The sequence below is a fragment of the Pelobates fuscus genome, chromosome 11, assembly GCF_036172605.1.
Source record: "Pelobates fuscus isolate aPelFus1 chromosome 11, aPelFus1.pri, whole genome shotgun sequence".
Classification (NCBI taxonomy): domain Eukaryota; kingdom Metazoa; phylum Chordata; class Amphibia; order Anura; family Pelobatidae; genus Pelobates; species Pelobates fuscus.
This window is the reverse complement of record NC_086327.1, coordinates 74,837,973-74,862,782: the sequence shown is the minus strand read 5'-3', so window position 1 is coordinate 74,862,782 and position 24,810 is coordinate 74,837,973. Positions and strand designations below refer to the sequence as shown.

At 45.5% G+C, this 24,810-nt stretch overlaps 1 protein-coding gene across 1 annotated transcript in view; it reads right to left on the bottom strand.

The window, feature by feature from the left end:
• Positions 1-3,204: 3,204 nt before the first annotated feature.
• The window catches only part of LOC134576890 (vomeronasal type-2 receptor 26-like), a 36,069-nt gene continuing 14,463 nt past the window's right edge, over positions 3,205-24,810 (bottom strand). The window contains exon 4 of the mRNA XM_063435569.1: positions 3,205-4,314. Within this exon, the coding sequence (XP_063291639.1) occupies positions 3,407-4,314 (908 nt within the window). The 3' untranslated portion in view covers positions 3,205-3,406. The remainder of the gene's footprint in view (positions 4,315-24,810) is intronic.

Sequence of the window (24,810 nt, the reverse complement as noted above, 5' to 3'; positions counted from 1 at the left end):
GATTAAAACCAGACTGTGCATCAACTGTGTAATTTTCCATGGGAGTTTTGCCATGGATCGCCCTCCGGCATGCCACAGTCCAGGTGTTAGTCCCTTTGAAACAACTTTTCCATCACTTTTGTGGCCAGAAAGAGTCCCTATGGGTTTTAAAATTCGCCTGCCCATTGAAGTCAATGGCGGTTCGCCCGGTTCGCCGGTTCGCGAACGTTTGCGGAAGTTCCCGTTCGCCGTTCGCGAACCGAAAATTTCGTGTTCGCGACATCACTAGTAACTATGTTACAAGTTACAACTTGAGAATAGCTACTTAGTAGAAAATATTAGTTCAACATAAGAATAATCCTTGTGTTGTCCTTATAGCATAAATTAATGCATGGTGTATAATAGTCATAGCTTACTCATATACTTATATTAACCCTTACAGCATGTCCAATAAAAAAAGCTTTGAATGTTGTATTTCCGATAGCTGCTTTTTATTATGACAATAGGCCAGTTTCGAAGGAATGGCTGGACAGCACGGCCTTGGTATCTATTCGCCCAGTCCAAGCGAGGGATTTGTCCTCTCCATCCTCTCAAGCTACTGTACAGATAAAGTTCACCACACAAACTGTGAGAACTGTATACAGATGCCTACAGAGGATAAATGCACTTGCCATGGAGAAAGTGAATACATTTTCTTTCTTCTTACACCAGAACATTCCTGAGTATGTACTCTAGTACCGAGTAAAATATGATTCTGGTTGGATTCTCAAATGCAGGAGAGGTAATTTTCAATTTATTATTGGTAGAGAATGTTTCCAGTTGTATTACTTTTAGCCTGAATTTTTAAATTAACTTCAAATTCACTTTGAATTTTCATTTTAGTGAATAACTCTGTCAAATTCCTAAGTTGTTGTAGCCAGATGTCGTTCATGTCAGTTAATTGTTGTCTAAAAGTATTAAATGACTGGCATGAACAACATATGTCTGCAAGAACTCAGGAAAGATAATTTTTTTTAACGTGGAACATTCAATATAGGATAGAACACATACCAATTTTAAAGACTTGAACACCAGTGGTCATGAAAAAGAAATTGGGTCATCAAAAAGAGATCTGTGCTGCCTGTTCTGATTTCTGTGCATATTTCTATGTACATACAGCCATTAGTTGGATGGGAGTACACTGCTGACACTTTTAGACAAATAGTATGATGTGCGTCAATGGCTATAGAGGCCCTTTTCCCGGAGGCAGGGATCCAGTTTAGTTAAAAAGAGACATGTGTCTATCAAGTTCGGCGTTTAATGATTTTTCAAAAAACTCTTTGCATCCTATTTAAATACAGTGGGCCTCAGTGGACAAAAAACACAGAGTAAACATTTGTAATGCAATCACTGTTATATGAGACAACTTTGTTTTCAATAATTTTAAATATGATATTTTTTATTCCTTTCTAGTAATTACTGTAGCACGATCTTCTATGCTTTTGTCATGTGAGTCCATGGATATTTTGCCCAACGTAAAAGAGTGCAAATTCCATCTTGTGCCGTCCAAAGGATAAGGGAGCACTTTACAGCAACAGACAGCATCTACATGGGCTGTCATCCAGCATCCACTAACCACCTCTGACCACTTGTTAATCAGGCATGTTATTTGGCAGCTATTTTGAAATTGTCACAAATGTGTAAATACATTATTAAAATAACCACAAAATCAAAACAGCTGGATAGATGCTCTTTATAATTTGTGCCATAATAAATAGAAACAGTCTGCTCTGCAATCTTCAAGATAAAGCCCATATGTCATGTCTGGTGGCCATATTGGATTACATGACCATTTAAAAAAAAAAATCTTCAAATAAGTTTTTAAATACATGTCTTTGCGATTTAAAGTCTATACCTGCAATACCTGCTCATGTGCTTTACACAAGGTTTTTGTGTGGCTACCTCAATTGCAGCTTGACTTGCAATTCATTTGTAACTGAATGCAGAAGTTTATTAGAAACAAGTGAAATGCATGATAGTACAACATAGTGTGCTCCATAGGGATACTGATCCTTGAGAAATCCTGAAATCAAGATTAGAAATCCTGATTCTAACAGAGAAAAATGGTAGTATTTGTGAATTAGTGTAGAAAGGGGTAGTGTTTGTGAATTAGTAATGTAAATAATGCAATTGGGGTAGAGTTGTTAAGATATTTGTAGATTAGTGTTAGAATTTTCAATTGAAGTCTGAAGGTAATGAGAAGCCAATGTAAGGTTCAACAAAAGACTAAGAGTTGTGCCAAGCAGTAAGTAAGGGAAAGGTATCATTGTAATAATGCAATATTAGCTTCGGAGAGACCAAATGGAAGAGTGAGTGAGATGCAGTAGTTGACACAGGAAATAAGTGCATGACCAAGTCCAATAGATGCAACTTGCATTAGAAAAAAGTAACAAAATCAATAGTTTTAGATGACAATTACACAATTTGGTGACAGACTGAACAACTGGTGTAAAAAGGAGGACAGAGCAAAAAAAAATAATAATAATAAAAACCACCTAGGGAAGAAGGGATGATGAAAAGTTCAGTTTTAAAAAGAAAGACATCCATTTAGAGAAAGAAATAAGTGATGCAGCTGACACTTTGAGGAATGCACAAAGGCTATCACAAAAGATGGGTGCATTTTCAGTAGCTTGTATAGGCGGCACTGAAATTCTATGGAACTAATAAAATTGCCAAGTAAGGCAGGATACACAGAAAACAAAACTAGGTATATCACTGCGCTTTGGGGAACTTGAACTCAATCATGTGGTGAGAACAGATATGGAAAGGGTGCTAAGATAAGTAGGCAAGATAAGGAAAGGACAGTGTTGCAAAGACCAAAGTTGTAAATAGTTTAAAGAAGGAGTCTGAAGTTGAGTATCACAATCAGCATGAATGTTGAGAGGGCTCAAACAAGTTTAAATAGCACATTGATACAGGTGGCAAATTGAAAAATCTATTTTATTTAGCATGCATACATGTATAGCCTTAAAAAAGTATGTTTAAACAAATTAAACAGAAAGATGACAATCAATTCTTTGATTTCTTAAGGTGCATTTATTGCTAAAAAAAATTACATGCAAATGTACAATAATAGCATCAATAGAAAGTATATTTACATTAGCAAGTTCAGCAGTTGCATACTGCATTTAGGAAACCACTGACTCATAAACTCATAAGTGTCTACACATTACTGCTGCTGTTGCTGATTGTGATTGCTTATTCCTAACATAGTAGGAGTTTTGTATCCATTCCTTATCCATTTTTAAAATATTGTAACTACAGAAAGCGTGTTCCGAACAGTTTACTGCTCTCAGGAAAGTGGTTATCAATATTTAATAGAGACATGCTTTAAAAGTAGAGAACATGTTGTAGAATGAAAACATGTTACTATTGTAATGTACATATACTATTGTATAGTAGGATAAACATTCTTGCCAATCAAATGTCCTTTGTTGTTTAGATCTGGCCTGATTATGATAACGTAGCATTTCGGCATGAACATGTAAAGCAATGCAGCACTTGAAGCTAGTATAGTAAATATTTCAACAGCAACAATATTTTTTCCCTTAGTACTCAAATATGCTGGAATGAAGGATAGCCAAACACTGCAGAAAATTAACATACTGAACGTTATATGCGTTGCTTCATTAAAACTATTTGGTAAATTGCGTGCTAGAAATGCAACAATAAAGCTTAGAAATGCCAGCATTCCCATATATCCAACAACAAAATAAAATGCCATTCCTTCATTGCACTGCAATACCATTTTCTGAGAATTTTCATTGGTTTCAATTTCAGGAAACGGTGGGGAGTGAATAAAACATGCAAAACATATAATAGCTTCCCCCAGTGTACAGACGCATACTATGTAGTTATGAATGTTTGATCCAACCCATTTTCGTGCTTTACTGCCAGGTTTTGTAGCACTGAATGCAATAACAACAATTATAGTTTTAGCTAAAACTGCAGATATTGCAGTTGTAAAAGTTATTCCAAAGGAGGCTTGCCGCATCAAGCATGTTATGGCCAGTGGGCGCCCAATGAATAGTAAAGAAGAAAGAAATGACACTGTGAGGGAAAAAAGGATTATGTAACTCATGGTCCTGTTATTTGCTTTCACAATAGCTGTCTCCCTATTGGCAATAAAAATGATCAGCACTCCCACAGTGGCAAATGATAAGAGGATGGCTATACATGACAAAGTAATACCCAACGCATCACCATATGAAAGAAAATCTATGGATTTGGAAATACATTTAGTTCTTTCGTAGTTGGACCACTGGTCAACAGCACACTTCATACAGTTTTCCATATCTAAAATAAAACAAACACATAATCAGTACTGTTGTATTTTTTTATCCCCTTAAGGGCCAAAGTTCTTTTGAGATGTGACACATTTGTGACCAAGGCCTTTTTGGGCACTTTGATCATGCGTTCATTCTACCACAATTTCACCCTTTCTGCTTAAGTACACCAATACATATTATATATCACTTTTTAAATGTATAAATAAAGCTTTCTTCTGATACTCTATCTGAATAGGTATTACAATATTAAATATGAATAAAATATTAAGAAATTTAAAAAAATAATCAAAAACAAAACAATAAATTTTTCCACAGTTTTACATTCAAAGGAACACTATAGAATTAGGAAAAATATATTAGGGATGTGCATGGGAAAAATATTCAGTTTGGTTGGGCATTCTGAAATTCGGGACTTCGGAACTTTGGGACTTCAGAACTTTGGGACTTCAGGTAAGTGTAGGGTTAGGGATAGGGTAGGGTTAGGGTTGGTTTAGGGTTAGAGTTAGAGGTAGAGTTAGGGGTAGGGTTAGGGGTAGGGTTACAGTAGGGTTAGGGGTAGAGTTAGAGGTAGGGTAAGGGTAGGGGTAAGTTTAGGTTAGCGGTATGGTTAGGGGTAGGGTCAGGGTAGGGTTAGAGGAAGGGTTAGGGATAGGGTTAGGGGTAGGATTAGGAATAGGGTTAGGGTTACCCTACCCCTACCCCAACCCCTAACCCTACCCCAACCCTTAACCCTACCCCTAACCTCAACCCTACCCCTAACCCTGCCTCTACCCCAACCACTAACCCTACCCTAACCCTACCCCAACCCCTAACCCCAACCTCTCCTGTTTTGCCACTTTTCAGAAATCCGAAGCACTTCGGCACGTCCGAAATTCGGAAATTAGGCAATTCAGCACTTCAGCAATTTGATTCAGTTCGGCATTCCGAATTTCGCCACTTTGGCAATTCAGCAATTCGGTTCGGTTCGGCATTCCGAAATTCGGCACTTCGGAAATTCGGCACTTCTGACATTCGGAAGCATCCGAATTTCCGAAATTCGGCCGAATTTGCATTCGGAACGAAACGAATTGCACACATTTAAAATATATAACTCATGGATATAAGGAGAAGGGAGGTCGGCGGCTTCAGCGGTGTTCGTGCCAAATAGTGTCAGTTTTGAGTTCCATGAGTTTGTTGTCGAACACCGCTTAGTGTTTGTGGATTTTAAAATGGCCGCGACCTCGTGTTCGGGATCCGAAAGGTGGCCACCCCGCTGCAGTCACCAATTTGAGCCTCACCGACACATCATCGGAGATCTTTGTCAGTAGTGATCTTCACTCTACTCTCATGGGAATTTCAGTAGCATTAGGATTACAAACATGCTATAGGTTCCAGGCCTCCCTCTGAGTGAAAGAAGAGGTGAGATTTACTTACCTTTTCTCCCCACAGCACTGCTGGCCTGGCATCCTTGGCTAAGATCACAAGTAGTAATGATCGTAATCAATCAAGCACTTTCTCATAAGAAAGCATTGGCAGACTTGTGCACATGCGCAGTAAAATGCAAAACTGCACTAATCAGCATCTCCTCATAGAGATTAATTGAATAAATATATTTTTATGGCGAGCTTCAGTGTTATCATGCACAGTGTGGAGTCACTGAATGTAGGGCCATAAAACATTGAAGGACCTAACCCAGGAATGATAGCCACTAGGGGTGTTCTCTGAAAAGGCAGCATTTACAATACATAAAGCTGCAGTAGTTCTGGTGGCTACAGTGTTTCTTTAAAAAAATTCTATCCAACAAGTGTGTGGCGAAAGTGACCACGCCACTGGTTTTTGGAGGGGCCTGTTTGCCAGCCTCCTGCCCTGCGACTATGGCCCTGGGATGTATTGCCCTTCTAGGAACTGATTTGTGCATATTGTATTTTATTATGCTGCTGCTGGCCCTTTAAGAACCATCTGGGGACATACTGTGGAGTTACTGGGTGGCCACCATTTCATGTATCAGAGGCACATGGTGAGAACAATGGATGAAGCACATGGTGAGAACAATGGATGGTGGCCATTTTAACTCACAGACACTGTTTGGACTTTTCTACATGGTGCCATCTCGCCGGTATTTGGTGCATAAAGACATCGTGCAGTAGTTTTAAACTATACAACAGGGGACACATTATACAGTAATTATTTTTCATATAGCCTGTATATGTTCTGCATAATCTGCATTAAACTGTATCTTCTTTTATGGGGTTATTGCATGTTTTGGGGTCCCTGTGATATGTTTTATAATACTGTATTTCTCTGCCTGTGATAATTATATTAACCAGTGTGTTCAGTAATCATATCACAGGCAGAGGGGAGGATTTTGTGTGGGAGTGTCTGTGTGTATTGTACGGATTGATTGGTTGTATTTCAAAACCCTGTGGGCAGTACTATGTTTGTGGATTATGAATAAAAGAGGCTGTATGTGCCGGTACAGTCAGTTCTGCTTTGACCTCAAAACGAAGTGTTGTCTCGTTATTGGGGGAATTGGATTGTATGCTGATTGCCAGGAGTGTAAGCTGATTGAATGCTTTTCCTGTTCAGCTGTTTACAGCATTCATATGCTTGAGAGCGTTCGTATGCTTCTCCGGTTCGGTGGTTGTGGTGTCTGCTGCAGTGTTTGGAGTCCTCAGGAAGCGCTAGGAGCATCCTTCAACGGAGGTACCCAGTCGGGATGCCAGGTGATCCGTTACATTGGTGGCAAGTGGTGGGATGGCATCCTAGTGCGAGAAGAAGCAGCTTGGAGACACTGGTAACGTTTGGAGTTACAAACTGAGGGCAACGCTAGTATCCGTACAGCGCCCCTGGCTACAGCAGGATGGAATCGGCTAGTTTTCGGACAGCGTTCCATGATGAGGAGGAGGAGGCAGCCGCGGACTACAGGGATGCAGACAGAAAGGAACTCTGGTATGATGCCCTGGAAGATGCGGCGAGGTGAGAGTCTCCCCAGTGATGAGCAGCGGCTACAGAAGCGTGTGGCGATGCGGATGTATCTATTGGGAGAGCAGCCCCTGGATGAGTGGGTGACAAGACTAGAGACCCTGATATGGCGAGAGATCTGGCTAGACAACACATACCAGGCCCTCTGGTGGCATACCGTTCAACTTACCCCCTGGACGGACGAGCACGACTTACCGGAGGGGGATGATTATGATGGCCCGGGTTTATTATGGGATGCCTTGAAGGACGACATTGATCTTGGCAGCACAAAGGGGTCTAGGTTTTGGGACATCTACGACTACCGCATGGGCATGTATGTCTGGGCTGACAAACGCGAGGTGAGCAAAGACATGACCCACCTGGTAACAAGGGAGTGGGAGCTGGAGCAGGACACCTGCTCAGCTTCGTGCAGCCCCAAACCTACCCGACAAGCAGAACCAGACCTCATTGACTGGTCCTGGGATGACCTCCAGATTGCAGGTAGAGATGGGACCAAGGTCTCTCTACCGGCCATACAGAGATGCTGGGCATCCAACCCAGATCTCCAGCGACAGTGTGAGTTCCAGGGAGCTGAAGGTGTCGTCCTTCCTCCCCAGCGGCAGCGTGAATCCCAGGGAGCCGAAGATGTTGTCCTTCCTCCCCAGCGGCAGTGTGAGTCCCAGGGAGCCAAAGGTGTCGTCCTTCCTCCCCAGCGGCAGTGTGAGTTCCAGGGAGCCGAAGGTGCCGTCCTTCCCCCCCCCAGCGGCAGTGTGAGTTCCAAGGAGCCGAAGGTGCTGTCCTTCCTCCCCAGCGTCAGCGTGAATCCCAGGGAGCCGAAGATGTCGTCCTTCCTCCCCAGCGGCAGTGTGAGTTCCAGGGAGCTGAAGGTGCCGTCCTTCCTCCCCAGCGGCAGTGTGAGTTCCAGGGAGCCGAAGATGTGGTCCTTCCTCCCCAGCGGCAGTGTGAGTTCCAGGGAGCCGAAGGTGCCGTCCTTCCCCCCCCAGCGGCAGTGTGAGTTCCAAGGAGCCGAAGGTGCTGTCCTTCCTCCCCAGCGGCAGTGTGAGTTCCAGGGAGAGGAGACAACCGGTCTCTCTCCCCAGCGGCAGTGTGGCCCCCAGGGAGCCGAAGGTACCATCCTTCCTCCCCAGCAGCAGAGTGAGTTCCAGGGAGAGAAGACAATCGGTCTTCCTCCCCAGTGGCAACTTACCCCACAAAGGGGAGACACTAATCTCCCAGAAGGTGCAAATGGGACCGTGGTCTCTGCACCCGACCTACAGGGATGCTGGACAGCCTGTCCAGATCCCCAACTACCCTCGCAGGGACACCAGGAGGAGGGGGTAAGTACTATTTCCCCTCCCCAGCCAAGGCCTAACTCAGTTGCCCCAGCAGAAGCGCTGGCATCGGGGCAGAGCGCAGTTGGCCTCTGCCCCCCAAGCCCCCACAGCGTGTTACCCAGTGACCTCAGAGGAATACCCAGGTGCAGTAACTGTTTGTTGTGGGTGGGCTGCTCTTGTACTTTACCGTTGTGGGTGGGTTGTCAGACTAACTCAGGCACCGACCTACAGAAGGTCAGGTACCTGGTTAGTCTACCCCCCAAAGGGGAGATATGTTGCGAAAGTGACCTCGCCACTGGTTTTTGGAGGGGCCTGTTTGCCAGCCTCCTGCCCTGCGACTATGGCCCTGGGATGTATTGCCCTTCTAGGAACTGATTTGTGCATATTGTATTTTATTATGCTGCTGCTGGCCCTTTAAGAACCATCTGGGGACATACTGTGGAGTTACTGGGTGGCCACCATTTCATGTATCAGAGGCACATGGTGAGAACAATGGATGAAGCACATGGTGAGAACAATGGATGGTGGCCATTTTAACTCACAGACACTGTTTGGACTTTTCTACATGGTGCCATCTCGCCGGTATTTGGTGCATAAAGACATCGTGCAGTAGTTTTAAACTATACAACAGGGGACACATTATACAGTAATTATTTTTCATATAGCCTGTATATGTTCTGCATAATCTGCATTAAACTGTATCTTCTTTTATGGGGTTATTGCATGTTTTGGGGTCCCTGTGATATGTTTTATAATACTGTATTTCTCTGCCTGTGATAATTATATTAACCAGTGTGTTCAGTAATCATATCACAGGCAGAGGGGAGGATTTTGTGTGGGAGTGTCTGTGTGTATTGTACGGATTGATTGGTTGTATTTCAAAACCCTGTGGGCAGTACTATGTTTGTGGATTATGAATAAAAGAGGCTGTATGTGCTGGTACAGTCAGTTCTGCTTTGACCTCAAAACGAAGTGTCGTCTCGTTATTGGGGGAATTGGATTGTATGCTGATTGCCAGGAGTGTAAGCTGATTGAATGCTTTTCCTGTTCAGCTGTTTACAGCATTCATATGCTTGAGAGCGTTCGTATGCTTCTCCGGTTCGGTGGTTGTGGTGTCTGCTGCAGTGTTTGGAGTCCTCAGGAAGCGCTAGGAGCATCCTTCAACGGAGGTACCCAGTCGGGATGCCAGGTGATCCGTTACATTGGTGGCAAGTGGTGGGATGGCATCCTAGTGCGAGAAGAAGCAGCTTGGAGACACTGGTAACGTTTGGAGTTACAAACTGAGGGCAACGCTAGTATCCGTACAGCGCCCCTGGCTACAGCAGGATGGAATCGGCTAGTTTTCGGACAGCGTTCCATGATGAGGAGGAGGAGGCAGCCGCGGACTACAGGGATGCAGACAGAAAGGAACTCTGGTATGATGCCCTGGAAGATGCGGCGAGGTGAGAGTCTCCCCAGTGATGAGCAGCGGCTACAGAAGCGTGTGGCGATGCGGATGTATCTATTGGGAGAGCAGCCCCTGGATGAGTGGGTGACAAGACTAGAGACCCTGATATGGCGAGAGATCTGGCTAGACAACACATACCAGGCCCTCTGGTGGCATACCGTTCAACTTACCCCCTGGACGGACGAGCACGACTTACCGGAGGGGGATGATTATGATGGCCCGGGTTTATTATGGGATGCCTTGAAGGACGACATTGATCTTGGCAGCACAAAGGGGTCTAGGTTTTGGGACATCTACGACTACCGCATGGGCATGTATGTCTGGGCTGACAAACGCGAGGTGAGCAAAGACATGACCCACCTGGTAACAAGGGAGTGGGAGCTGGAGCAGGACACCTGCTCAGCTTCGTGCAGCCCCAAACCTACCCGACAAGCAGAACCAGACCTCATTGACTGGTCCTGGGATGACCTCCAGATTGCAGGTAGAGATGGGACCAAGGTCTCTCTACCGGCCATACAGAGATGCTGGGCATCCAACCCAGATCTCCAGCGACAGTGTGAGTTCCAGGGAGCTGAAGGTGTCGTCCTTCCTCCCCAGCGGCAGCGTGAATCCCAGGGAGCCGAAGATGTTGTCCTTCCTCCCCAGCGGCAGTGTGAGTCCCAGGGATCCAAAGGTGTCGTCCTTCCTCCCCAGTGGCAGTGTGAGTTCCAGGGAGCCGAAGGTGCCGTCCTTCCCCCCCCAGCGGCAGTGTGAGTTCCAAGGAGCCGAAGGTGCTGTCCTTCCTCCCCAGCGGCAGCGTGAATCCCAGGGAGCCGAAGATGTCGTCCTTCCTCCCCAGCGGCAGTGTGAGTTCCAGGGAGCTGAAGGTGCCGTCCTTCCTCCCCAGCGGCAGTGTGAGTTCCAGGGAGCCGAAGATGTGGTCCTTCCTCCCCAGCGGCAGTGTGAGTCCCAGGGAGCCAATGGTGTCGTCCTTCCTCCCCAGCGGCAGTGTGAGTTCCAGGGAGCCGAAGGTGCCGTCCTTCCTCCCCCAGCGGCAGTGTGAGTTCCAAGGAGCCGAAGGTGCTGTCCTTCCTCCCCAGCGGCAGTGTGAGTTCCAGGGAGAGGAGACAACCGGTCTCTCTCCCCAGCGGCAGTGTGGCCCCCAGGGAGCCGAAGGTACCATCCTTCCTCCCCAGCAGCAGAGTGAGTTCCAGGGAGAGAAGACAATCGGTCTTCCTCCCCAGTGGCAACTTACCCCACAAAGGGGAGACACTAATCTCCCAGAAGGTGCAAATGGGACCGTGGTCTCTGCACCCGACCTACAGGGATGCTGGACAGCCTGTCCAGATCCCCAACTACCCTCGCAGGGACACCAGGAGGAGGGGGTAAGTACTATTTCCCCTCCCCAGCCAAGGCCTAACTCAGTTGCCCCAGCAGAAGCGCTGGCATCGGGGCAGAGCGCAGTTGGCCTCTGCCCCCCAAGCCCCCACAGCGTGTTACCCAGTGACCTCAGAGGAATACCCAGGTGCAGTAACTGTTTGTTGTGGGTGGGCTGCTCTTGTACTTTACTGTTGTGGGTGGGTTGTCAGACTAACTCAGGCACCGACCTACAGAAGGTCAGGTACCTGGTTAGTCTACCCCCCAACGGGGAGATATGTAGCGAAAGTGACCTCGCCACTGGTTTTTGGAGGGGCCTGTTTGCCAGCCTCCTGCCCTGCGACTATGGCCCTGGGATGTATTGTCCTTCTAGGAACTGATTTGGGCATATTGTATTTTATTATGCTGCTGCTGGCCCTTTAAGAACCATCTGGGGGATGGGGTGGAGCTAGCTGCAGACCAGCAAAGACGCATTGTACACAGCTCTGTACCAACGCAGGCAAAATACCCGATTTACCGGCGGAGATCGGGCACCTACCTCTCCCAAATCTAGCCCACGGGTAGGAGAAGTACAGATGGACAAGAAAAACAAAAAACCGAGGCCAGACAAACCTCCTTTCAGCCATGATATCGGCGAACTCCTGCGGAACTCGCAGAAGGCCGCGTGGGAGAAAATGGCGCTGGGGGAAGCTGAGTACTCCGACTCCTCAGAGGATTTCTATCCGGACCTGGGAGCAGGTGCAGTGGCAGCCCAGTCCACCGGACACACAACCAAAACACCCCCAGCAGGGGAACCGGTCACCGCAGCCCTGTTCACCAAACTGTTCACAGAACTCAGGCAGGACTTAGCTGCCGACCGGGTAACCTTTAAAGAGGCTATGGAAAAGGCCAACACAAGGCTTACCTCTCTAGAGACCACCGCAAACGCACAAGAGGCACGACTAGCTACTCTGGAACTGAGCCTGTCAGACCTCCGCAAACAACAACTCGACCCAGCAGAAAAAGTGGAAGCCTTGGAGGAACACAGGCGGAGATACAACCTAAAGCTCAGAGGGGTGCCCGATGACATTGGGCTTGCCGACCTCCCACACTACGTAAGGCACCTTTTGGCAACGCTATTGCAGCCTAAACAAGCTAAAACTGTGAAGATAGACAGCCTGTTCCGCCTGCCCAAACCGGCAAACGCACCGCCAACCGCCACGGCTGACCTCATTCTGAAATTTCAAACCCACCAAGACAAGACCACAGTCTTGGCTGCGACCAGGGGGAAAACCCCTCTATTATTTGAGAACTCTCAGTTAACATCGTTTCCTGACCTTACAAGGAGCACACTAAGTTGGCGCAAATCGTTTCAACCGAACCTACAACACCTGAGAACCAACAATATCCAGTACTGCTGGGGTGCACCGCGACTCATCACTTTCACCTTCCAAGGGACTGCATACCGGGCAAAGAACCCGCAGGAACTTGACACCCACTTGGCCCGGCTGGGCCTGACCGCCCTGCAAAACTTATCAATGACCAGCCTGACCCGGCTAGACCCCACCACAGTACCGGAATTTGTACCCATATCGTCCCGGCGCGCCACACCAGCAGGCAATACAACCTGAGGGAGTTACACAGAAAGGACGATTCTCCATCCCGTAGGATGCTATTGATCCCGCCGCCACACTCAGTGACTATACTTACTACGTTATATTCGTTATTTTGCTTAATGATAACTATGATAGCACGCTGTTTATGTTCTCACAATTTTGTTTTTTTTCCCTGCCGTACCCAGCCCAGCTAGAATGGGCCACTGTACCACCCCATTTATAGACTCCCTCTTTTCTAGCTGAGCCACACACAAAAGGGCCCGCACTAAGCTCGGATATTAGACGGAGAATTTAATTATAACGCTGGCTCTGGTATTCCGGTTCAGTTTACCTACTAATGTGAATCCCTGGGGGCCACCCCCACTACCTGGAGCACTTAAGCTAATACTTGACAGCCCAACTTCTGAATATACCTTATACTTATGCCCAGGGGGCAATACTTTTGCTATGTTTGCAATGTTATGCCGTTGACTACTATGTTTCTCACACACAAAAAAAAAAAAAACTCACTCAGCGTGGCACCATGTTCCAGCTATTAACAACACTATTATTATTGTATGTGAACTTTAAGGGCGATAGCCCACATATTGTATTGATGCTTTTTCACATGCTGAGTGACCAAAATAAAGAATAAAAAAAAAAGAACCATCTGGGGACATACTGTGGAGTTACTGGGTGGCCACAATTTCATGTATCCAGGGCCGGCGCTACCATTAAGGCGAATAAGGCATTCGCCTGGGGCGCCGGCCTCTAGGGGGCGCAAACCGAGAGGTTTCCCGGTGGGCTGCCCTGCTGTAGCTGTCTGGGAATGCTGTGCTGGGTGAGCGGCTCCTTAGCCACCCCCCAGCGCAGCCACTCACCTGCTGGGCTCCCTCTGCAGCCGATTACCTTCTCGGACAGTGGGATTTGCTGTAACCCCATCCCCCGAGCAGAGCACTGTGCTTCCTGCAGGCAGGGGGAGCCTGTGAACACCGGAAGCACTGTGAAGGGAGCAGGAAGCAGGCTGTGCTCACAGTGCATGGCTCTCCTGCTCCCCCAGGAGAAAGAGCAACATCCTGGATCCTGCAGCCTGGACCTCTTCTCTTCACAGTACCCAGGTATGGCATGGTTAAGGGGGATTGCTTATTGTGTGCATGTTTGTAAATGGGGGAGTGTGTAAATTGGTTTGTTTGTGTGTGTAAATAAAGTGTGACTTTATGTAAAGTTTGTGTTTGAGTGACAGTATGTGTGTTAAAGAGTGTGTAAGTTACATTGTGTGTTAAGGAGAGTGTGCAAGTGACTGTGTGTGTGTTAGGGAGAGTGTGCAAGTGACTGTGTGTGTGTTAAGGAGAGTGTGCAAGTTACTCTCTCTCTGTGTGTGTGTGTGTGTGTGTTAAGGAGAGTGTGCAAGTGACTGTGTGTGTGTTAAGGAGAGTGTGCAAGTGACTGTGTGTGTGTTAAGGAGAGTGTGCAAGTGACTGTGTGTGTGTTAAGGAGAGTGTGCAAGTGACTGTGTGTGTGTTAAGGAGAGTGTGCAAGTGACTGTGTGTGTGTTAAGGAGAGTGTGCAAGTGACTGTGTGTGTGTGTGTGTTAAGGAGAGTGTGCAAGTGACTGTGTGTGTGTGTTAAGGAGAGTGTGCAAGTGACTCTGTGTGTGTGTGTGTGTGTTAAGGAGAGTGTGCAAGTGACTTTGTGTGTGTGTGTGTTAAGGAGAGTGTGCAAGTGACTCTGTGTGTGTTAAGGAGAGTGTGCAAGTGATTCTGTGTGTGTGTGTTAAGGAGAGTGTGCAAGTGATTCTGTGTGTGTGTGTGTGTTTTAAGGAGAGTGTGCAAGTGACTCTGTGTGTGTGTTAAGGAGAGTGTGCAAGTGACTCTATGTGTGTGTGTGTGTGTGTTAGGGAGAGTGTGCAAGTGACTCTGGGTGTGTGTGTTAGTGAGAACGTGCAAGTGACACTGTTAGTGAGTATGTGTTAGGGAGAGTGTACAAGTGACACTGAGTGGTGTTAGAGTGTGTAACTGACAATGTGTATGCCAGTGAGAGTGTGTACAGGTGAGAGTATGTAGGTGACACTGTGTGTGTTAGTGAGAGTGTGCAAGTGGCACTGTGTAGGTAAGTGAGAATGTGTATGTGTTAGAGTGTGTAAGTTAGTTAGAATGTGTAAGTGTGTATGCCAGTGAGAGAGTGTGTATTAGTGAAATTGTGTAAGTGACACTGCAAAGGTAATTATTTCAATTTTTAAGAAACTTCAATAATTACCGTTCAGGGTTAACTCCTCTAGTGGCTATGCACGGGGACGTCCAGTCACGGAAATACCACTGCAAGCGTGGCCAATGAGGAGCGAAGGCGGAACCAAGCCAGCACAAAAGACTGCTGGACCCAGGTAAGTGACAGGAGGTGTTTTAACCCCTGCTGCACCACAAGGGGAGATGCGCTTGATGGAGGGGGAAGCTATAGTGCCAGGATAACAAGTTTATTTTCCTGGCACTATAGTTTCCCTTTAATATCTACTCAGTGCGCCTCTTTCCCTAAATGTCTCTTTAGTGTAATTCAGAGTTTAGTGAATAAGCCTTTGAGGGAATGTAGCTGCGTTCATAAGGGGGGCGTCCAAATGTATTCTTGCCTAGGGCGGCAAGAATCCTTGCACCGGCCCTGCATGTATCAGAGGCACATGGTGAGAACAATGGATGGCGGCCATTTAACTCACAGACACTGTTTGGACTTTTCTACACGGTGCCATCTTGCCGGTATTTGGTGCACAAAGACATCGTGCAGTAGTTTTTGTCAGGGTACCTGAAGTCTCTACCTTAGACGTCCATAGAGACTTAGACGTCCATCCGTCCGGACGGGCTGTTTCCTCTGTTCCTCGCGGTCCATCCGGTCACGTAAACGCTGGCCGCGAGGGACTCACTTCCTTTTCTAGCATGACGTCCGGAAACCGACGTCATGACGCCAACCCGGAACGACCTGTCACTCAATCCTTCAGAGACTAATCAGGACTCGTCGGAGGCGTGTCTATCCTTCCGAGCCAGGGTATTTAAACTTGCTTCTCCCATTTGCTCTTTGCCCTGTCGTGGTTCTAGTCTGCCTAGTCACACAGTGCTCTTGAATTTCTGTTATCCCTTTGGTTCTGACCCGGCTTGTTTGACTTACTCTGTTTATCTCTGTTACCCTTGACCCGGCTTGTTCCTCGTTTACCTGTCTTCTCGTTCCCTCGACCTCGGCTTGTCTTTGACTATTCTCTATATTCTCCGTACGTTAGTCCGGCCATTCTAAGGTCCGGTATACGTATCCTGTACCTGTTTGTACTCTGCGTGTTGGATCCCTGTCCCGATCCTGACATTACGACAGGGCCAATGGATCCTGCAAGTACAAACAGTCAGCTTGGTCCTTCTGATCCTAGGTTCGAAGCCATGGAGCACAGAATGGATCAGATGGCGCTAGCACTACAGGCGTTATTGTCTCATGCTAATAACCCGCCAGAGGAGACGCGTACTACTTCTATTTCTCCTGTGAGCTCAGGCCTAGAGGTAGCCACTGTAGGTGCCTCTTCCCGTATTACACCACCAGTACGTTATGGTGGCTCACCTGAGAAGTGTCGTGGTTTCCTTAACCAGATCAGTATCCACTTTGATTTGCAACCTCGCTCCTATCCTACAGATAGGGCGAAGGTTGGATTTATTATCACCTTACTCATTGAGAAAGCTCTGAGATGGGCCAACCCATTATGGGAGAATGATAACCCTTTGGTATATAATTATAATGCCTTTGTAGCTGCCTTTAGAAGAACTTTTGACCCTCCTGGTAGAAAGGTCAATGCAGCTAGATTACTGTTGCGCCTGAGACAAGAGAACCAAACTCTTGTGGATTATGCACTAGAGTTCAGGTCTTTGGCGGCAGAAGTTAAGTGGAACGAGCAGGCATATATAGATGTATTTTTGAATGGGCTATCAGATGTAATCCTCGACGAGGTTGCTACTAGAGAGCTTCCTGAAAATTTGGAGGATTTAATTTCATTCATTTCTCGTATTGATGAGCGTTTAAGAGAGAGACAGAACACTCGAGAGAGGAACCTTAGACCTTCATTTAAATTAGCTCCCGCATTTCAAAGCCCTGATTCCACTACCTCACTATGTCCTGAACCTATGCAGATAGGCAATACTCGCCTCTCAGAGGAGGAGAGGCAGTACAGGAGAAGGGAGGGATTATGCATGTATTGTGGAGTCAGAGGTCACCTACGCCTGAATTGTCCTAATCATTCGGGAAACGCTCGCACCTAAGTTTCTCTAGAGGACAGGCCTTGGGTGTTTCTATTTTGTCCTCTACGCATAATTATAAGGATCACAGGCTTCTGCTACCAGTTTCTTTAACTTGGGAAAGGGGAGTACTAAGGACCATGGCTTTGATAGATTCCGGTGCTGCTGAGAATTTTATCGATCAAGCCTTTGCTACTAAACACACTATCCCATCCCAGTTAAGGGATACACCCTTGGCCGTTGAGGCCATAGATGGTAGACCTTTACTTGAGCCTGTTATCTCTCGTGAGACCATCCCAGTTAGCTTAACTGTTGGCATCTTACACGAGGAAAACTTATCGCTTATGCTTATTTCATCTCCTTCTGTTCCCATAGTCCTGGGTTACCCATGGTTAAAAAGACATAACCCTGTTATTGATTGGGAGTTAGGGGAGATACTCTCATGGGGCCAGGGTTGCCAGGAGAATTGTTTACGGAGGGTTTCTCCATTGGGTGTAATTAACACACCAGGTAGTTCTACCCAGTCTACAGAGATACAGATACCGCCCCTGTACCTAGACTTAAAAGCAGTATTCGACAAAAAGAATGCTGATACTCTACCTCCACACAGGACCTTTGATTGTAAAATTAACTTACTACCTGGTACCATGCCTCCGAGGGGCAATGTATACCCCCTATCCACTAAGGAGAATTCAGTTCTAGAGGAGTATATTCGGGAGAATCTAGACAAGGGATTCATTAGGAGATCTTCTTCTCCTGCCGGGGCTGGTTTTTTTTTTGTTAAAAAGAAGGATGGTTCACTAAGACCTTGCATTGATTACCGAGGTTTGAATAAGATAACCATCAGAAATGCCTATCCTATTCCCTTGATTACCGAGCTGTTTGATCGTCTGAAAGGCTCTAAAATTTTCACCAAGTTGGACCTCAGAGGGGCATATAACTTGGTGAGAATCCAGCAAGGACACGAGTGGATGACAGCGTTCAATACCCGTTATGGGCATTATGAATACACGGTCATGCCTTTTGGTCTTTGTAACGCACCTGCTGTATTTCAGGATTTGATTAATGAGGTTCTTAGGGAATTTCAACATGATTGTGTTATTGTATACCTGGATGACATACTGATACACTCTAGAGAGGTTGAGACCCACCACAGACAGGTCAGAAAGGTATTACACAAACTCCTGCAACATGGCTTATACTGTAAATTGGAGAAATGTAGCTTTGACCAGTCTCAGATAGACTTTCTTGGATACGTGATTTCTGGGGAAGGCTTTAAAATGGATCCTGACAAACTCCAGTCCATTTTAGAGTGTCCTTTGCCTAAGGGACTCAAGGCTATTCAGAGGTTTATTGGTTTCTCCAATTATTATAGGCGCTTCATTAAGGGATACTCTTCTATTACTGCACCTATTACCAATATGACCAAACTCAATATGACAGGGAACTCTTAGCGGTCATTATGGCCTTAAAGGAGTGGAGACATTTATTGGAGGGGACCTTACATCCTGTTACTATTTTAACGGATCACAAGAACTTGTCTTATATTGGGGAAGCTAAGCGACTGTCCGCCAGACAAGCTCGTTGGTCCTTATTCCTGACCCACTTCAATTATGTGCTTACTTATAGACCTGGTTCTAAGAACTCCAAAGCCGATGCTTTGTCTCGCCAATATGAACCTTCTACTATATCTGAACCGGTTCTTTCCTCTATAGTTCCGAAATGCAATATTATCGCCAACACGAATCTCAGGATTCACTCTCCGTTACTTGCCGAGATCATTAAACTGCAACATCTAGCTCCTAAACAGACTCCTGAAGGTCGACGTTTCGTTCCTCCTGCTCTACAACTGGAACTGTTGCAATGTTTCCACAACAGCAAGGTGGCTGGACATCCTGGTATTCGCAAGACATGTGCTTTGATCTCTAAGGACTTCTGGTGGCCTGATTTACGGAAGGATATTAAAGATTTCATCGGTGCATGTGAGGTTTGTACTAAGACCAAGCAACCTCATACCCTTCCCTGTGGATTTCTGCACCCCTTAGAGGTTCCAGAGAAGCCATGGTCCTGTTTGGCTATGGACTTTATTGTCGATTTGCCTATCTCTAAAAAACAGACTGTTATCCTCACCGTGGTTGACAGATTCACCAAGATGGCTCACTTCGTTCCTCTGCCTAAACTCCCGTCTTCTCCCGAATTGGCGGAAATATTCGCAAGGGAGATTTTTCGATTACATGGGATACCCTCCCAAATTGTATCTGACAGAGGTTCCCAATTTGTTTCCCGTTTTTGGAGGTCCTTCTGCTCTCAACTGGGTATCAAATTGAATTTCTCTTCTGCCTATCATCCTCAGTCTAACGGAGCTGCTGAACGCACCAACCAAAAGATTGAACAATATTTACGTTGTTTTGTTTCCGAACACCAGGACGATTGGGTTGGTTTGATTCCTTGGGCGGAGTTTGCACACAACAATCTCGTTTGTGATTCTACTCGTTCAAGCCCCTTCTTCATGAATTATGGCTTTCATCCATCTATTCTCCCTTCGGCTTCTTCTTCCCAGGGGGTGCCGTCGGTTGATGTTCATGTTGCCAATTTGAGGAAGTTGTGGGATCAGACTCGACAGATTCTTCTGCACAATTCTATGCTGGTTAAGAAACACGCTGATAAACGTAGAAGGGCGGCTCCGGTGTTTGTTCCGGGTGATAGAGTATGGTTGAGTACAAGAAACATCCGTTTAAAAGTGCCTTCCATGAAGTTCGCTCCTCGTTATATTGGACCTTACAGGGTGCTAACTCGCATTAACCCAGTTGCGTATCGTCTAGCTCTTCCAACTGCCTTACGCATCCCTAACTCATTTCATGTTTCATTGTTGAAACCACTAGTCTGTAACAGATTTTCCTCCACATCATCCTCTCCTCGCTCTGTTCAGGTGGAGGGTCAGGAGGAGTATGAGGTTAACTCTATTATCGATTCTCGAATCTCCCGGGGGAGAGTACAATATCTGGTCGATTGGAAGGGATATGGTCCTGAGGAGAGGAGTTGGGTACCTCAGGAGGATGTTCATGCTCCTCGTCTCCGCAGGGCGTTTCACTCCCGCTTCCCATCTCGTCCCGGTTCCTTCCGCCCGGTGGGCGTATCTGAGAGGGGGGGTACTGTCAGGGTACCTGAAGTCTCTACCTCCGAGAGAGGTAGAGACTTAGACGTCCATCCGTCCGGACGGGCTGTTTCCTCTGTTCCTCGCGGTCCATCCGGTCACGTAAACGCCGGCCGCGAGGGACTCACTTCCTTTTCTAGCATGACGTCCGGAAACCGACGTCATGACGCCAACCCAGAACGACCTGTCACTCAATCCTTCAGAGACTAATCAGGACTCGTCGGAGGCGTGTCTATCCTTCCGAGCCAGGGTATTTAAACTTGCTTCTCCCATTTGCTCTTTGCCCTGTCGTGGTTCTAGTCTGCCTAGTCACACAGTGCTCTTGTATTTCTGTTATCCCTTTGGTTCTGACCCGGCTTGTTTGACTTACTCTGTTTATCTCTGTTACCCTTGACCCGGCTTGTTCCTCGTTTACCTGTCTTCTCGTTCCCTCGACCTCGGCTTGTCTTTGACTATTCTCTATATTCTCCGTACGTTAGTCTGGCCATTCTAAGGTCCGGTATACGTATCCTGTACCTGTTTGTACTCTGCGTGTTGGATCCCTGTCCCGATCCTGACAGTTTTAAACTATACAACAGGGGACACATTATACAGTAATTATTTTTCATATAGCCTGTATATGTTCTGCGTAATCTGCATTAAACTGTATCTTCTTTTATGGAGTTATTGCATGTTTTGGGGTCCCTGTGATATGTTTTATAATACTGTATTTCTCTGCCTGTGATAATTATATTAACCATTGTGTTCAGTAATCATATCACAGGCAGAGGGGAGGATTTTGTGTGGGATTGTCTGTGTGTATTGTACGGATTGATTGGTTGTATTTCAAAACCCTGTGGGCAGTACTATGTTTGTGGATTATGAATAAAAGAGGCTGTATGTGCCAGTACAGTCAGTTCTGCTTTGACCTCAAAACGAAGTGTCGTCTCGTTATTGGGGGAATTGGATTGTATGCTGATTGCCAGGAGAGTAAGCTGATTGAATGCTTTTCCTGTTCAGCTGTTTACAGCATTCATATGCTTGAGAGCATTCGTATGCTTCTCCGGTTCGGTGGTTGTGGTGTCTGCTGCAGTGCTTGGAGTCCTCAGGAAGCGCTAGGAGCATCCTTCAACGGAGGTACCCAGTCGTGGTGCCAGGTGATCCGTTACAAAGTGCAACTAAACATAATTAACTCAAAATAGATTTATTAATTAGTCCTTATTGTTAATATGACTAATATAACTAGGATTTCAATTAACATTTAGAACTTATAAAATAAATATTTTATAAATACTGTACCAATGAAGTGCAACCTGGGCCTATTTATAGCCCTTTTGACCTTACTTACTTGCTCTGTCATAGTCTCAGTTGCCTGAGAAATAGTGTGCCCCCCTATTAGTGTGTTTTTCTGGTATTGACTTGGCTTTGTGTATTATGATTATCCTAATATATGTATTCCTTGACCTTGGCTCTGTTTTACTCATTTATCCAATATTCCCCAATCTTTCACGTTGGCTTGTTTCTGCTTAATCTTATCTCTCTATAGACTGTATTTTATACTTATCTTATATGTTAAAGGGAAACTCCAGTGCCAGAAAAACAATCCGTTTTCCTGGCACTGGAGGGTCCCTTTCCCTCCCACCCCCCAATCTCCAGTTGCTGAAGGGGTGAAAACCCCTTCAGTGACTTACCAGAGGCAGCGACAGGTCCCACGTCGCTGTTTCCTCCTCCCCCGCCGCTCCCCCTTCTGCTTACGCTGGCCGGTGGGCGAGACTGATCTCGCCCGCCGGCCGAGGAGACCTAATGCGCATGCGCGGCGCACCCCATAGGAAAGCATTGAAAATGAATTTCAATGCTTCCCTATGGGGAATAGAGCGACGCTGGAGGTCCTCACACAGAACCTGTGCTATAGAGCAGGAAGTGTCCTCTAGTGGCTGTCTAATAGACAGCCACTAGGGGAGGACTTAACCCTGCAAGGTAATTATTGCAGTTTAAAAAAAACTGCAATAATTACACTTGCAGGGTTAAGGGTAGTGGGAGTTGGCACCCAGACCACTCCAATGAGCAGAAGTGGTCTGGGTGCCTGGAGTGTCCCTTTAAGCCTGGCCACTCTAATGTCCAGTAATCTCCACATAGGGTACTAGTGGCCTAATTGTTTGCATGTTGGGGGAGTTGTTCTTAACAAAATGTATACATTTTTGTAGAAGGTGTAACCCCCAGGCTATCTGACTAAGAACATTTATTTTTTTGCACTTTTCATTTAACCATTTTATCATGAACCTTGGTCAAAATATTTAATTGTTTGTGTTTTTTTATACGTGTTTTATTTTGGGAAATTCTCAGACTTTGCCCCTAATCCTACCAATAATCCTACCCTTAATCCAACAATTACTAATTTTACCCATAATCTAAACCATAATCTGATCTATTAGCCTAACCACAATCCTACCAATAAATCTACCTTTAATCCAATTCCTAATCCAGCCCATAATTCAATCTCAGAGGAATTAGCAGCGTGATTGTCCAGCTACACAGTACTCTTTGAGCACTCTGTACTGTGTGATTGCAGCATGAAAATGAGATCTTCCTCTCATGTAGCAGCTCTTGAAACTGTGATTGGTGCTGGCAGCTGGCAAAGCCCAGACCTGATAACTGAGCAGAGGAGCATGATGGGAGACTTAAGCAGGGTCTTTTCAGACCCTTGAAGAATCTCCCTTATCACTAGAGTAGGCTTAGAATTACTGTGGATGAGCTTTACAAAATGGTAGCAAAAAGTCGATCCTGGGCAGGTGCACAGGGTGCACCACTCCCCGGCGCCCAAAGGTCATGGGATCCCTGTCACAGGGAGTCCAGGACTCCAGGAGGTGGCCGACTGTCCACTTAGGGCACCCTGATGCAGCACTCATTCAGTAAGGCAGAGTAGACACCTGCTTACCTGATGGTGCCTACTCTGCTGATATATGCTGGGGGGGAGGGAGGCAGGCAGCCGGCAGTGGTGGGGTGCGCTGATCTTGCTCCTCCCTTACATGCCCTCTGTGATGCTGTGAGACAGAATATGATGTCATTCCTGCCCCGGCATATTAAACAGCGAGCAGGAGAAGTGAGGAACTGCAGGATTACAGCCCCACAATGTACCCCAGGTACTGGGAGGCTGAATGGGATCAAAAAATTAAGTAAAATTGTGGGGCTTTTAGATGGAGAGATGGAGTCGTTGCTAAAGAAACATGCATGTCTGGACATTTGCAAAGGAGAGGAGTTAGTAAGATGACCACGCCCACATGGGAGCGCTAACAATTTTTCTACCCCTAGGATCAGCCCTGTGGTTGCATATCAATGTAGTTGTTATGGTGTCAGCAGTGTTCCTGAAAGTATTTGAAGGAGTCATTATTTTTAATGCATTGTAGATTTAATACATTTAAAATATATGCAAAACAATGAACAAAGTAATAAATAAAAAATATGCTTTAAAAGTTCTCTCTGTTTGTGCAAATCCAAACACTTCAATTTTAACCCCTTAAGACCGCAGGACGTACTATGCCGTCCTTATTTTGGTGGCTCTAAAAGCCGCAGGACGGCATAGTACGTCCTGCGATCTTATGTACTTACCCGGTCGCCGGCGATCCCACGCCGGCGATCGCGGTATGGGGGACTTACCTGGGAGCCCAGGGAGTCCCCCTGCGTCCTCTTCAGCCGCCCAGGGCCATGTGATCGCGAGGTCCTTGCGAGGACCCCGCGATCACATGGACGGCATAGCCAGCAGGGGGAGTGCCTGTAATGACAGGTACTCCCCCTGCTGTCTGAAAAAAAAATGTTAAAACAGTGTAAAAATAAATTATATATACTTAGATCATATATATATTTATTATATATATGATCTAAGTATATATATATATACACACATATACACACATACACATAAATATGCATACACTGTCTACGTGTATTTTAATATTAATATATACATAATTATATATATATATTAATATCAAAATACACGTACAATGATATTGATTAAATATATATATATAATTTTCATTATATATATATATTTATATATAATAAAAAATAAATAAATATATAAATACGTTAAAAAAATAAATAAAAAATAATAAAAAAATAATGAAAAAAAAATAGATAAAAAATATATAAACATGCGTAATTTCGTTCTAACTGTATTTTAAAATTAATATATATATTGATATCAAAATACATGTAGAACGAAATAATATATATATCTATATACATAAGTATATACGTATATATCACTATGTATATACCTATATATAAATAAAAATAATTAAAAAAAATTATATACATATATATACACACATATATATATACACACATATATATATATAATAATTCTACGCATATATTTATGTAATAATTTTACATAATTAGGTCATTTAATTAATTACAATTTGCAGGACCTGCCTGCCAACCCAGGCCAAAAGTTCAGGGAATTA